A 15136-nucleotide genomic window follows, 5' to 3' on the forward strand; every position below is an offset into this window, starting at 1 on the left:
GGGAAAATCCCATGGCTCCCCTATTGCCTTGCCCCCTGCCCCCCTTCCCCTAAGTCCTGACTAGCGGTTCCGCCATCGTGGCTGACGTGCTCGGCTCCAGCAGCAATCCTTCCACCCATCCGCCTCCCTCCACCAAAGCCCCGTGTCCCACAGCCCCTCCTGAGCTAAGCAAGCCGGAACACGTGTCCAGGCAGCTCCTGACTGAGTCACTCTGAAATCCCGCCGGCAGAGAGAAGGAGCGACGAGGGCTGGGCCTTGGGGTTCGGGAAAGGAGGGAATTCTCACCGGGCGTCAGAAAACAGTCACAGGGAGGGTGTAGGGGCAGCTGGGAGCTGGTGAGGATCGAGTTAATGGACCAGAAGCAGCGCTGAACCCAGCCGCACACAGGCTCTCCCAAGAAGGCCCTCAGAACGAGTTCCCTGCAGGTCCTGGTTACAGACCCCCACATGTAGCAACCCCTCATCTGATGACACGTCCCGGTTAATGTAACACGTCAACCCCTGAGTGGAGATGAAGCACGTGCAGATGAGAACACTGATACCCAGAGAAATCAGAGCTCGATCTAAAGTCACAGAGTCAGAGAGCAGCCAGAGGCCCAGGGCGGGAACCCAAGCGCCAAGTTCTGATTGGGCAACGCAACATTGTAAAGACACAGAACATCTGCGCGGTCAGCACGATTACTCATCTGACTGCTGGTCCCGTCCAGGGACCTGCCCCTCCTTGGGTCTCTCCTAATCCTTTTCACGGGCATTACGAAGTCATCTTCTCAGATTCTGCCTGGTCATCAGTCTCTCCGTCAAAGCCCTTTACTCACATCTATGCCTGGTCTGCCCGCCTACTGGGCTCAGTCAGCTGTATTTATCAGTTATCGGCGCTGAGGGTATCAACTGACATTAAGAATAGGGAAAAACGGAGGGAACTAAATTCACAGCAAACCTAGTTAAAGCTGCGACGAAAGACAAATCCTCCCAAATCAGCCCCAGTGAGACCTTATGTAGGAAGGAATCGAGTGGATGGCAAGGAACACCTAACTCATAAACCTCCCACCTCTCTCCTGCCCGGGACCCCGACATCTGTGAGCAATGTGGACTCAAAGCGAAAGCTGCTAAAACCTGAGGCCCAAGCGGACGGAGCCCAGAGTCCCACGGAGAAGCGGCCTTTATCCCCAGCTGCACAGGCCTGAAGGGCCTCACAGAAGGATTTCCAGAACAATACAGGCTAATGTTGGAATTAGCAAAATGAAAGGGAAGTCACAGGATTTGCAGACTGGGAGGAAACCTGGGTGTCACCTAGCCCGACACCCCGATTGTGGAGCAGAAGAAAACTCCTGCGTGGGCTTGTATGGTTGAAACAGGGCATCTGCCCTGGTGCTTGATGGAGAGCTAGGGCTAAAGAAATATTTGTTCAGTAATGGGCGGACGGGCATAGCGGGATGAGATCACACAGAAAGACAGTGACAGGGCCAGGATTAAAGGATCTAGGATAATGTCTACTCATGCTAATTTAAAAAAAAAATTCTTAAGAATGATTATAATCAGGTTGGTTTTTTTTTTTCTTTTGTTTTGCGGTACGCGGGCCTCTCACTGTTGTGGGCTCTCCGGCTGCGGAGCACAGGCTCTGGACGCGCAGGCTCAGCGGCCATGGCTCACGGGCCCAGCCGCTCCACGGCATGTGGGATCTTCCCGGACCGGGGCACGAACCCGTGTCCCCTGCATCGGCAGGCGGACTCTCAACCACTGCGCCACCAGGGAAGCCCAATCAGGTTTTTTTTTAATGCACATTATTTCGTTTAGTCCTGACAACAATCCCCAGAGGTAGACTCTGTATCTTGCCCAAGGTCACATGCTGAGCAGTAAGTAACACAGCTAGAATCTGAACGCGGGTTTGTCCAACTTACAAACTCAAGCCACATTCCCCCCGGGCACACATCCTTGGTCATCAGCACACACTGAGGAGAGGGTTCCTTCGGGATTTTTCTAGAAACATCTAACCTATACATGACTGGACCATGAGAATTCAAACATCTTTCAAATCTATGATCAAATCAGATATATTGGGAAATGGACTTTTCTTTTGAATACGATGTTTTCTTTATGCTTTCTAAAATGTTCTCATCTGAGACATTCAGAAATATCCAGTCAGACAGGAGGCTGCAGTGAGAGCCACGTGTGAAATGATGGCCAAGCAAACGGACCCAGTCAGAGCTGGGGGGCCTCCCCTCGGGGACCCGTCCCACCCTGCACCGCTGTCTCGGCGACCGGGACACGCCTTCTCCTCCATGAAGCCTGAGCCCACGCCCTGCGGGAAGCCGCTCCTTACCGGATAGCCCCACGCGCCGTTCCCCGCCTGGAACTTCGAGTAGTAGCTGCTTCGGCCGGTGGTCCCGCAGCTGTTGTAATTGTCGGCCAGGCCGTCATACATGGAACCTTGAGGACAGGGGCAAGGGTTAGGCCATTCGCTCCCCACAGCCCTCCTGCCCACGGCGTCCCCTCCGCATCTGGTGCCCTGCGGCCCTCGGAGACCAGGGCCGAGGCCTTGGAGGAGGAGAACGGGGAAGCAGCCGTCTGCTCACCTTCTCCCTCTCTCCACCCGGCCCTCCACAGCCAGATGGCTGCAGGGTCAGCTCCGAGGGCCTCGGCCGACCCCTTCCTGGGGGTCTACCCCTGTGGCCAGGGGTGGGCAGACACCTACAGGTCAGGAGTTGGCCTGGAGGGCTTCAGGCCCCCGTCATCCCGGTCCAGGGAATTACAACTCCGAGTTCCACAACGATGGCCTTCCCACTCATGGACGACAGCCCGGAGCTCCACATGGCAGCTCCAGAGCCTCAGGGCCGCAGGGCAGCTCCGCAGGGTCCGGGGCCGACGCCACGCGGGACTCTGGTCCCCGAGCCCAGCTTTCCGCCCCCTCCTGCATCTCCCAGGTGCCCCAGCTGCTGCAGGGGGAGCGGCCACCAACCTCAAAGGCCCGGTGAGGATTAATGAACTGTCTTCCGAGCGCTTGGGGGCCCACAGATGACAGGCTCCGGGGAGGACAGAGTGCCATTACTCTTATTAAGGGTAAAGGGGCTCTGGATTTCAGAAGGCAGCCTGGACGCTAGGCTCCTTCACCGGATGGCTGGGGAACCCGAAAGGACAGCCCAATTCTTCCCGCTGTCCTGCTGCCCTTGAAGCGAGGCTGACAGTGACCTGCCTGCGGCTTTGCTCACACCGTGTCCCGTGCCGAGTCTGCCTTCCTTCCTCGGCCACAGCCACTGAATCGCAGCCGTCTGTAAACCCACGTTCAAAACCTGCAGCCGGGCCCCGCCCAAGAGGCTGTCCTGCCGTCCGTACCCCAGGTCACATCCTGCCTGGTGCCCCATTTCCTAGACTAGGAACCATGGCCCCATGGCCTGGGCGTCCGGAGCAAGGGTGGTCCTACACTCGTACTAAGCGATGGCCCCTGGGGAAAGTCGATCCAGGGAGAGGGGGTTGACCCAGCATCAGGGGAAGGGTCCGGCCGGGATCCCACCTGGCTCAATTCACCCCTCCCCATCGGCTGTGCTCCCTCAGACTCCCAAGCCTTTGGGGGTGAGCGCTGGAGCGTCTGAGCTGGGGGGAGAAGACAGAGCAGAGGGGCAGCTTTGGGTTGTGGCAGATGTCCCTGCCTGGTGCCACCTCCTCTGTCCAGAGCCAGGTGACCCCCAACAGCTCACAGGAGGGGCAGTGTCCCTGATTCTCCATGCTCCCCATCACGGAGGATCAACTGGCCACTGGGGCTGCCGGCTGTGGCACAGACCCCCTGTCCTGGGCGCCTAGCGGTGCTGGAATTGGTCCTGGCTCCGGCATTTGGGCAAAGCACTTGCCTTCTCTCGGCCTTGGCTTCCTCTTCTACAGAAAGAGGGGTTTGGCCTCTCTGGACCTCAACGTCCCGTGGTTGTGTGATTACAGTGACTTGTGTCTGGGCATTCAGAGAAGCCTGACCTCTCTTCTCTAGAGACAGGGCTCAGCAAGGAAGAAGTTTGGGCATCAAAGTCTACATCATCACCTCCTTTGCTGCCTGCCTCAGGGTCCCCCAGAGGTGTCCCCACCCCAGAAAGCCCCAGGCCCAGGCCTGGCTCCAGAAGGGACGCCCCTGAGGCTCTGAATTGCTCCAAGCTCCCTGCTGAATGCAGGCAGCTCATGCCTCTTCCTTTCTCCAGAAGCTCTGGAAAAGCTGCCTTTGTCAGGAGGAGTCTGGAGGCAATCTCATGGGCGTGGACGCCCAGAACTCGCTCTCACCGAGAAAAGGGGCTGCAGCCAGGAACCCCGGTGGCCGACAGCCAGCGTCCCGTCTATCTCCCCTCCTGACACCCCTTCCAGGGCAGGCCAAGGCAGGGTTCACCTGGGCAAGGGATTTCTCACCCAAGGGCAAGCGTGGGTCAGCCAGCTGCTTTGGATGAAAAATCTGGGGTGGTGACAGACACAGAGTTATGGGAGAGGCGTCTCCAGGAGGCTCCGTGGAGGGCAGGCTCCCACAGAGCCTCCGCCCTGCTGGGGAGGGAGTCTGTCAGCAGTGATGTCACTCGCCCTCTTGGTCATCAGGTGAAGCATATCCTCCCCGACACCCTGCACCTGCCCGCCTCCCTCTCATTCTCCTCTGTGTGACAGGCGGGGAGTTCTCTGCCGTGGAGGCAGATGACCTCTGGAGTACCTTATCATTTCAAGGCCAGTCCCTGTGACCCAGGGGGGACTGTGGTGATGACAGGTGTGGGTTGTAACTCTCACTTCTGGTTGGGCCAAGGCCTCCAGGCCCTTCCAGGCAGCTCCTGAAGGCATCTCCCCAAGATCACCTGCAACTGGGGGTCAAAATGCCTGACTCCCATCGTGAGCTGCCTGGCTTGGCCTCCTTGTGAGAATGTGGCTGCCATCACACCAGCCAGCACTGCTGCTCCGGCGGGAGGCAGCTGCCCTTGCACCAAGGTTTCGAGGGTGGGGTGTCCAGACATCTCACACACTTGCAGTCACACCTTGCAGTGTACCAGATACCCGAAGGGGTGCAGGCGGGAGGCGAGCCATTTGTGAGACTGTTACTCCCACAGCAGAAGCGAGCGCTCCCTCTCCTGACCCTGGGGGGTCTGGTTGGGAAGTACCACCCTCTGAAAGTCAAGTTCAGCAGGAAGAACATGGAGCTTCTCACTGAGAGTGATGGGACAGCTCTGATGGCCTGCACTTCTCCACTGGCCCCTTGACCTCACTGGACGTCACTTCTAGGAAGTCTTTCCTGATGACCCCCACCTGGTCCCCGTGCCCCAGGCTGCCTGTCCTCTCAGTGCAGGGTACGGTGAGGTACGGTCCCCCTGCCCAGCTCTGGTGCCTTGAGGCTCAGTGTTCCCATAACCGCAGCAGGGGACTGGGGTCCAGGCCCCCCTCCCACCCAAAGAGGTCCCTGGCGGGTCGGTGAACCGGGGAGAGGCTGGAGCCAGAACGCCCAAGGCTATATTCTCAGGGAGGTGGGAAGGGAGGGGGGTCCCAGCACCAGTTTGCCCCACAGTCACCCCACCTCCCGGGAAGCACTGCACCCGCTGTTGTCGCTGGAAGGGCCCATGGGCCTTTCCGCGTGGCCCAACTGTGTGTCTGCCTCGAGGCATCCGCCCTCCCACAGGAGCCTGGGGTCAGAGAGCAGAGGTCTGCCTTACCTGTGGACCAGCATGGCCGGCCGCTCCCCACGCTGCAAGCCTCACTGTGGGTCACTGCTCCGGGTGACAAGCCATCTCAGAAAACCCACCCCGCACACGGCAGCACCCGGAGCCCCTTCCCTGTGGCCTTGCACGGGCGGCCTGACTCTCCCGGTGTCACTGGGCAGCCCTCTGTCAGGACCCCCGTGATTCCTTCCCCACTGGGACGGGTGAACCTTCGCAGGGATGACTCACCCTTCCACCCCCAAGCATTCCATGGGTCACACCCGCCACGCCTGAAACATTCCTGCTCTCCTTCTCAGGCAGGCCTCTCCCTGGAGCCCAAACCCTGCACAAAACCAGCTCCTCCTGGAGAAGACCCACCCCCACCCCGGCGCCCCAACTCGCCCTGGGAGCCGTGTCAGCACCCGGGCTACCTGCTCGACGCACTCCGTGCTGTACATTCTGTGTGTGTCTGCTGGGGGCGCTCTCCACCCACCCCAACGCAGGACCAGACTCCACCTGGAGAAGGCCCTCGGGACACCGGCCAGCCTGGCCTAAGGGCTGCCCCAGGGGCAGAGGCTGCCCGAAACGCCTCTCCTCCACCCCAGTCTCCCCACACCCCCGTCCCTGCTAGCCACAGGCCCTCCCAGAGAGGGATGTCTGTGAACCTGCCTCTCACAAGGTTCCTACCTCTTCTAGCTGCTTCTGCACTTACATCTGCTCCTTAGCACAGAAAGCTTCAGAAAGGAAGTCCACTGCCTCTCGGCCTCAGAAACGCCTTTACTTCACCCCCTAAATCCGTCCCATCCAGGGTGCCCAGCAGGGTGAGGCCCACAGCAAGAGGAATTTAAGTTAGACAATAAGGAGAACTGTCGGAAGAGGGCACGGAGATGTCTGGGACCCCGGACTGTCCCGCAGCCGGGCTCCTGCCCCTCGAACATCGCAGGGGATGTTCTGCCCTCCACCCAGGCCAGTGGGGCGCTCGTGGACACGCCGCCCTGTCCTGGACGGGAGGAGTTCAGCTCAACCCCACCTGACACGCTGGCGCAGTCGCTGCCCTTTCCTGGGCACGTGTACAGAACGGAAACACCAAAGCACACCGGGGTGTGTTCAAACCCAGCTCTGCTGGAAACCTGCTTCTCCTCCTCACGACCTGTGTGTGGCCACCACTAAGCCTAAGTGCTGAACTGAGGGCAGAAGCATGCTGGGGCCTGGGCTCAGCCCCCCGAGGGGGGTCCAGGGTAAAGCATCGTCACCAGCAACTGCCACACTAGATGCCCGTCCCTGTGTGTGTGTAGAGGTGTGTGCCTGTGACGGGGTGGTCCCCACAGGGGGTCTCTGTGTGAGGGCGGGTGAGGGCCAGAACTTTGCTGCATCTCAGAACCGCCTGGGAGCCTTTAACAGTCCACATGCCCGCGCTGTCCCCATACTAACTGAACCAGAACCGCTGGGGGCCGGAAATTCCCAGACTCTTCGGACGTGTAACCATGCTTAAGGACAGTGCTTTGGGGGATAGTTTCTGGGGATCTGATGCTTCCTGGAAGGAAACCGTGAGGACCGTGTCTTGAGGGGAGGAGCTTTTTCTGCAGCTGCAGATGGTCTGGGGAAACGGTCTGCAGAGGCCGTGAGTTATACATCTATTTCCAGTGAAATATCTGGAGATGATCTCACCCCACCTCTTACAGTTGCACAGACCCAGAGAGGGGCAGCCACTTGCCCGAGATCACACAGCAGCTGGCAACAGATCAGAGAGAACTCAAGCCTCCTGACACCAGTGGGACTCCTGCTGCTGCACGAGCTGCCGCGAGGCGGGCCGCGTGTGAATGCGCGTGTGCGTGAGGACACGTATGTGTGTGTGTGTGTACAGCGGTGGGTATACGTGTGCATACACGCGTGCCTGCGTGGCGTGTGCCTACAAAGAGCCTCACATGAGGCTACCTTCCATGGAAAACAGTCCTCCATTTTGTTTTGTTCAAACATCACGTAACTTCTACGGGTCACACCCTATCGCAGAAGTAGCTCCCAGAGTTTCAAACCTAGAACAAGTGGCTTATTGATATTTACAATTCCGTGTGTGGGGAGAGGAATTTCTTTTGTTTTGTTTATTTGTTTTCTAATCTCTGTCAATGAGCTTAGCAAAGGAGCAGGGGGGGGAAACACCCCGGAATACTCGGCATTTTTGCATGTGTTGTAACAGGCCGGTGGAAATCCTGGCTAAGCCCTCAGCTCCTAGAGGAGGCATTGTGAAGAAATGAGAACTGGTCTGCTTGAAGTTTAACTAAGATGTTTCCCTGCTGGGGCAGGCCTAAGCACAGACACCACGTACCTCCTCTCGTCTCAGCTTTGGTCCTGAGGAAATAACCCCAGAAGAGACACCTGTGCCCAGCCTGTGGTCAGGGCAGGACACCTTCCAGGACAGTAGAGACAGCAGAACCTCCCCGGGTGGAGGGTCACGCCGAGACACAGCCCCCCATGAATCCAGGGAGCCGGCCAGCGGGGCCCTAAGACAGGGTCTTGGCTCCCCTGGGCACAAGCCTGCCCCCAGGAGGGCCCTGGGGAGCAGGACACCTGCCCAGCGCACCCCACCCCCACCTCTGACCATCACAGGTGGGAAATGGTGCTTCTGAGAAGAATGGAGACAGAACCTTCAGGCCCAAGGCTGACGATGGCTCCCGGGGCAGTGCGCAGGGCACGTGGGTTAGGACTCCCTGAAATGCTGTGTGGAAGGCAGCTGGTTCCACCGAGCTGTGTGTGTGTGTGTGTGTGTGTGTGTGAGTGTATGTGTGTGTGTGTGTATGTATGTGTGAGTGTGTGTGCGCGCGTGTGTGTGAGAGAGTGTATGTGTGTGAGTGTATGTGTGCGTGTGTGTGCGCGCGCGCGTGTCTGTGTGAGTGTGTATGTGTGTGCATGTGTATGTATGTGTGAGTGTGAGTGTGTGTGCGCGCGTGTGAGTGTGTGCGCGTGTGTGTGTGTGGCAGCGGCGGCTTCGGACCTGGATCAGAGGAGATTTGGGTTCAGCTTTAGGAAGAGATTCCAAGCGGAGCATTAAGGGCATGAAAATGGCAGTGTCTCCGCTCGGGCCAGACGACAGCGCACCAGTCCCTCTCCCCACGGTCCACCCCGCAGCGGCTCCCCGCCCGCCGCAAGGAGGTCATGTTTCCCAGCCCTGATCTCCGGCTGGGCAGCCACGTCCCCGGGTTCCTCCCGCTGCCCACGGGGACCCTCGGGAAGCGTGGGCAGCAGTGCTCAGAGGCCCCATTCAGGAGAAGATGGGTGGGCGGGTCCCGAGCAGCCTCCTCCTGCAGGGCCTCCAGGCCCCAGAGAACCCCTCCCTAACCGGGGACTGCCCAACAGGGTGGGCCGTGTGTCTGGGCCCGTGTTTGGGGAGGGCACGGCAGAGACGGGCGTTCACGCCAGGCTTCTCCCACGCGGTCCCACACCCAGCCCTCGGCGGCTCAAGGCCCCTCCCTGACAGGATGGAAGGCAGCCCTACGGGCTGGCTCCGGACAAAAGACACTCCTACTGCCAGGATCGTGGGTGGCTGACCCCTGACTGTCCTACAGTGCTACAGGGAGAGGCAGCTCCTCTGCGGTCAGTGGGGCGCACCTGGCCTTCTTCAGGGCGGGGGCCCGGGAGAATCAAAGACCCCAGAGAAACCTGCTCTTCTGTCTCGGGCAACTGAAAGAGAATTCGAGTCTGTGCAGGGGGCGAGGGGGATGGCCTGGGGCGTGGTCCTTTCACAGCCGCCAATCACCCCTCCGGGGACCAGAGCAGACACATGGAGTGAAACCAACAGGACAGAGAAGGACCAAAGCGGGGAGAGGCAGTCACAGAGCAAACGGGGGACGCCTGGGCGGTGCTGGCGAAGAGACAAAGCCGGATAAACCAGAAACGCCAGCTGCAGGTGGCCTGATGGCCTCTCCCAGCTACAGTGCCGCTGGGGAAACTGGTCAGAGCCAGGGGTAGAGGGGACATGCCTCCAGGGTCAGCCCTCAGAGAGGGACGCACTAGCCATCAGAGTCCGCCCCTGCCTGCTGACGCCCCCGGAGGACCTTGGGATGGAGAAGTGGAGAGAAGAGGGATGGATGTGTCACCCACAAAGAGAGAGGCCAGGGGCACAGTGCCCAGCCAGCGCCCCATGGGGGGATCAGAGGGGGTGTCTGGGGCACCGGGGCTGGTCTGAGACTTTTCTGGAGCTGCGAGCCTCCAGCTCAGGCCAGGGACGGAGTGGGAGCAGGACGGGGACAGGTGAGTCTGCAGCAAGGGAGAGAGGAGGTTGGCTTGAGCTGCGACTGGGCTGTGGCCAGGAAGGGCACTTTGTTTCCCAAACCTACTTCCAAATAAGGCTGGAAGCAGCTACCAAACAAAAGGGAAGGGGGCAGGCGCTCTGGAGGCTGTGACCTCGAGTGGGGGTCTGGGAGGAGAGGAGTAGGGGGCACAGCCGCACAGACCTTTGGGTTTGGGGTGCAGGGGAGTCCTCCGCCAGCCACTTTCTCCCCCTCAGCTCTACACGGGGACCACTTGGGCGGGGGCACAGAGGTTGAAATCGTGAGCTGGTGTGTGTGTGTGCACGCGCACGTACGCACGCGTGTGTGGGAGAATCGGTGAGGATTCATCTCCTTTGTCCCCCCCTCTTTACTACCTTCTCCCCGCTCTCTCATGAACTCCTGACTTGATCAATGTATCTCTTTTTTTCAATAAGTAAATCTTGGATGACCCGTACTGTTTGCAGTCTGCAGGTCTTTATTAGCATTTAAATAAGTAAACAGAAGGTACCCTGATCCGTGTGTAATTCTCACTGGGAATTGTTTGTATGAAAGCATTTGGTCTAAAAATCCTCCGCAAAGGGCCCTGTCAGGTATCATACCTTCCTCCTTGCGTTTCAGGGGTCCTACCCCTTTCTCCTGGCCGCCCCCAGGTGGGGGAGCTTACCGTGGAGGGGAGAGGGCTGGCCAGGCCGGCACCTAGATGGACAAGTGCCCACCACGAGGGCCCAGCAAGGCGGGGGGTCGAGGGCGGGGCATTCCCAACCTTGGCCACCGAATTCCCTAGTTGCCCCTAAGACACTTGTTTCTAGGCAAGCTGAGTGGGTCAGGGCGAATCCCGTAGGAAAGTGGGTTTCTCTCAGCCACGGGAAAGAGGGCATCCTGGTCCCCTTCCCGGCCTCAGTCCCCAGGGTCCGCACTGGCCCGGGGCGACCTTGGAACCACACACGCCTCTTCCAGGTGCGAGGCTCCCGCTACCACGCCGCGCAGTCACAAGGGCTTGTCTGCTCCCTGCGCCACCTCCCCGGCCGCCCGCCCCTCCTGGGCCTCCACTCGGGTCTCCGTGACTCCCTGCCCGTCGGGCAGCCACGCACCGCCCTCCCCCCAGACCCCCCCAGCCACTGAGATCCCGCAGCTAAGTCCGGGCAAGATGGGGCGGGGTGAGGGAGGCGCACGACCCCGGGCGACCGGGTAAGACAGGACGCGGAGACAGTTCCCCGGAGCAGGCCGGGGAAGAGAAAGCCCTGGGCCCCGAGAACGGCCCTGACTGCGTCTCCCACCGCGCCCCCACCCCCCAACACCGTGAGCGCGCCGCCGACCGGCGGCTGCACAGTAGACCCGGCGGCGGAGGGGAGCGCTGCTGGGGTCTGCGCGCGCCCCGCGCCCCGCCGCCCGGCCACGCGCGCATCCGGCCTTTACCTCGGATGGAGTGGCTCGGGGTGGACGACTGGGAAGTCTTGGACTTCTGCCGCTTGACGGTCATCATCACCTGCTCCTGCACGCGCTGCTGGCCCGACGTGCCGGTCTTTATCTTCAGGTCCGACGGCAGGGCCAGCGTCGAGTTGTCCTGGTCCTGGAAGCATTCGTAGGCCAGGGCGGTCTTGAGCGGCGAGTGGTTCATGGCGGCGCGGGGCGCGGGCCCGGAAAGCGAGCGGCAAGGTGCGAGGTGCGGGGCTCGCGACGTGCGGGTAGGCAGCGGGGTCTTCTCGTGCTCAGAGGCTCCCTGTGCCCATAGAGCGACGACCACGCGCGTGACAGCTCCCGGCTGCTGCTCCCGGCACTTCCACCCGGCGCGTCCTGGCCCAAGCACTGGCGGGCCCGCCCTTCGCCGCGCTGGATATACCGCCCCGCCCGGCGCCGCCCCCTCCCCGCCGCGGCCGCTCCAGCGGAGCCCCGGGCGCTGAGCTGCGGGCCGGGCGCTCTGGGGGCAGGGTTTCAAGTCCCGAGCCTGGACCGTGCTCTCTCTTCCTTTGTCCCCCTTCCCTCTCCCCGCGACCTGCCGAGGTGAGGCCTCCGCCGGGGAGCCGCCCTCTGTCCCGGCGGTCCTGCGCGCTCAGGGATAGAGTGCGTGCTCAGCTCGGGACTGAGGGAGACTTCTCTCTAGGAAAAAGGAGTCTTTCTCGACTGCGCCCCCTGCACAGCCAGATGCCCATCTGCCTCCGTGCAGAGGTCACTGCGGAGACCGGCCCTGTGGATGGGGGCCCCCAGGCTGACGGCAAGGAGCACAGCCCGGTCCAACCTGCAGGGAGGGGGTGAGGGCCTGAAGCCCACAGCAGGATGAGACTTGAGATGGAAAACCACAAAGTAGTGCCCACCCCCCAGGGCATGGGCATGCCAGGGGAAACACCAGGTGAACAGTGGGTGTCTCTGAAACTCCAGACTTAGCCCCTGAAATGGGTGCCTGGTACATCTTCGGGGCTCAATAAAAAATATGTTTTAACGGACGAGTAAATGAAGACTAGCTAATTTAAGGTAAATTAAGTCTGATTTGAATCCTACCCAGATCCTTACTGAAAAACCATGAGGTAGCCTACCCCTTAAAACTACCTGGCTGTGGACTTATTATCCTAGGACGTCGTGTGCATTCTCCCATACTCCCTGGGGCGTGTGTAGCGATGTTTCATTCTTGTAGCTTTGTCCGCAGGCCCCGAGGTAGCCGGCGCCAGGGAAGCTGGTGTGTAACAGGAACTGAATATTTCAAACCTATGTTGATGGAAATCTTTCTAAGGGCAGCACACCCCTGCCTTTCCCCCTTTGGCAAAAGACTCTGAGCACATTTATGCATTTCTTGACAACTCAGGGTTCCCGTGCTGGACACCCAGTGCTGAACAGACAGTGCAGTCCGGTCAGCTTCTGTGTGTTCCGGGCTCCTCCAGCCATCACCTCTGCTGTCCTTTGTAGCTGGCACTCGCAGCTCACACCCTTCACTTTCAGCTTGCCCTTCTGCTCTGCAGAGGAAGGGACCCTCAGAATCTATGCTCGTGGGGAATTCTGTGAGCTGGACTTGAGAAGCCCAGGGATGGTCTCAGGGACCACATGATGGTCACTCGCTCGCTTCCTGAGACGTGGGTGTTCCATGCAGGAGCCCAGCTGTTCTCCGTAATGCATTCCTGGGAGCCACGTGCAGAGAAGAATATCGTAAAGCACATCGTGGATTCAATAGAAATAGTTTTCTGATTGAGGGTTATGTCCCTAAGAACTTAGAGTCAAATAAACCGGAGATGTGACCAACAGTACGTCGTGGATACCAAAGCCCAACCCCTGTAGACCTTGACTATCACTTCAGATTGTAAGATTCTGCTTTGAGCCATAGTCTGCCAGGGCTGGACCGAGCCTTGGACATCATCCAGCCCAGCCTCTGCAGTTTTCTGACTCGAAGAGGCGGTAGCTTGCCCGTGGTCACCAGTTAATACGTGGCAAACCTACATTTCAGTCGGGCCTGGTGACTCCAGGGCCAGTGTGCTTCCCTCCACGCTATCTGGCCTCCGTTATAAAAGTCCTACAAAATGGGCCTTAAAGTACAGTGCACACCGATGACGGAAGGGGCCCAACATCCTATAAAGTATACATGACAGCACAGAAAAACACAAGTCCATTGTATCATGCATTTGGCCCATCTACAACCTAATATGCTAGCCATAATAAATGTTCATTTCATCTTTAAATAATGATAATTTTGCCACCTTTAGGATGTAGAAGGGCCCTGAGGGAGGTGACAGGAGTGGCCCATATTGCTATAATAGCCCATACTTAGCCCCTGGGGGTTGAAAGTGATTATCTTTAGAATGGTTTCCAGATATGAAGTGTTTCTAGATGCTTCTCTATTATTTTGATATTAACATTTTGATCTATTGATAGCCACAGCAAGTATTTGCTGTGCTCCTACAAATCAGGCACAGTCTGGGCCCTTCACATAGACCATCTCATTTGAATGCAATCATCCTATGAGGTGGGTACCAGCATCCGCATCTTTCTTTTTCGGGTGAGGAAACAGGCTCACCAAGGTCACAAGGCTGGTAAGCGGCACAGGCAGCCTGGATCCAGCACCTGGGCACTCGGTGACGGTGCCAGGCTACCTCCTTGAGGTTCCCCTGTGACGAGCAGTGGCTAAAAGCCTTCCATGGACCAACCTTTTAACAGCATCTGTTTCCATCACAAGGCACGAAAGCCAGGCCACCTGGGATCCAGTTCCAGCGGTATCCCTAACTCGATTCATGATGCTGGACAGGTGGATGGAGGAGGATGCCCTCCTCCATCCTCCCCACCAAATCTGTAAAGCAAGGAGGTAGATTTGATAGCTCCCCAAGTCCACCGTAGCCCAAACACTCTCTAATTCAGCTGTCAGTTATGGGGGTGTTTAGAGCAGGAGAATCTTGAATCAGGTCTTCTGGACTTTGCCTCTCCTACCCCAATAACAAGGTGAAGCAAAGTCTGGATGTGGACGTGGATGGAGGGAGGGCCGGCACCACCAGTCCGTCCACTCTGCAGACACTATTTTATCTCCCAGTAACCACCCAGGAGGTATTGTTTTGCAGATGAGAAAACACACTCAGAAACAGGAAGTCAGTGGTGCAGCCGGGATCTGAACCAAGTCTGACCCCCGACCTGGGAGAAAGAAAGGAAGGTGACTCAAGCCACAGGTCTGGGGCCACAGGGAGGTTTGTTCTGGCTGGGAAGATGGGTCTGGGCCACAGCTTTTCCTGTCACCTCTCTCTCCTGCCTGCCCAAGCCCCGCCCCTTAGGGGCCCTGCCCCTGAAACAGGCCAGAGGAGAGGGTCACAGTCCCCAAGTGAGGAACAGAGGTCACAGAGGCCCCGGAGATGAGCGCGCTCTGAATGGCATGTCTTTAGATGGTGAAAACACCCGAGTGGGTGTGGGTGGATTTGAGTTTAGAGGGTGTGGGGTCGTCTAGGGAAAGCATCTTGGAAGAAGTTAATTTTGACTTGATTCGGAAACAAGATGAGTCAATTTCACCTTCAAAGACACTGGGATGATGAGTGTGGATGGGGGTCTTATCCTCTGCTGCCTGCCCTGCAGACTGCCTGGGACCCAGATTCCACTCTCAACACTCAGGGCTCTCTGAGAGGGGGAATATGGATTCGTTCATTCAATGAGTACTTCGTGAGGACCTCCCACGAGGCAGGGCCCGTGCTAGGACATGAGGCCGAAAGAGACAAAGTTCCCGTCTTTATCCAGCTCACCTCCTAGAGGGGAGGGAGGCACCGCTGGGCCAGGT

General features: G+C 58.8%; 1 protein-coding gene across 2 annotated transcripts in view; it reads right to left on the reverse strand.

Moving 5' to 3' along the window:
- PKP1 (plakophilin 1) overlaps window positions 1–11603 on the reverse strand; it is a 41524-nt gene extending 29921 nt beyond the window's left edge. The window contains exons 1-2 of one of the 2 annotated variants that reach the window (XM_082674796.1): window positions 11320–11603; window positions 2320–2426 (exon numbers count right to left, since the gene is read on the reverse strand). In XM_082674796.1, coding sequence (XP_082530922.1) covers window positions 2320–2426; window positions 11320–11521 — 309 coding nt within the window. In that variant the 5' untranslated portion in view covers window positions 11522–11603. Of the gene's footprint in view, window positions 1–2319; window positions 2427–5653; window positions 5739–11319 lie in introns of those variants that run through there. The other variant, XM_082674795.1, reaches the window with a different exon arrangement.
- Between the last annotated feature and the right edge of the window lie 3533 nt (window positions 11604–15136).

The sequence above is a fragment of the Grampus griseus genome (assembly GCF_964374135.1).
Source record: "Grampus griseus genome assembly, chromosome: 1".
NCBI classification, from domain to species: domain Eukaryota; kingdom Metazoa; phylum Chordata; class Mammalia; order Artiodactyla; family Delphinidae; genus Grampus; species Grampus griseus.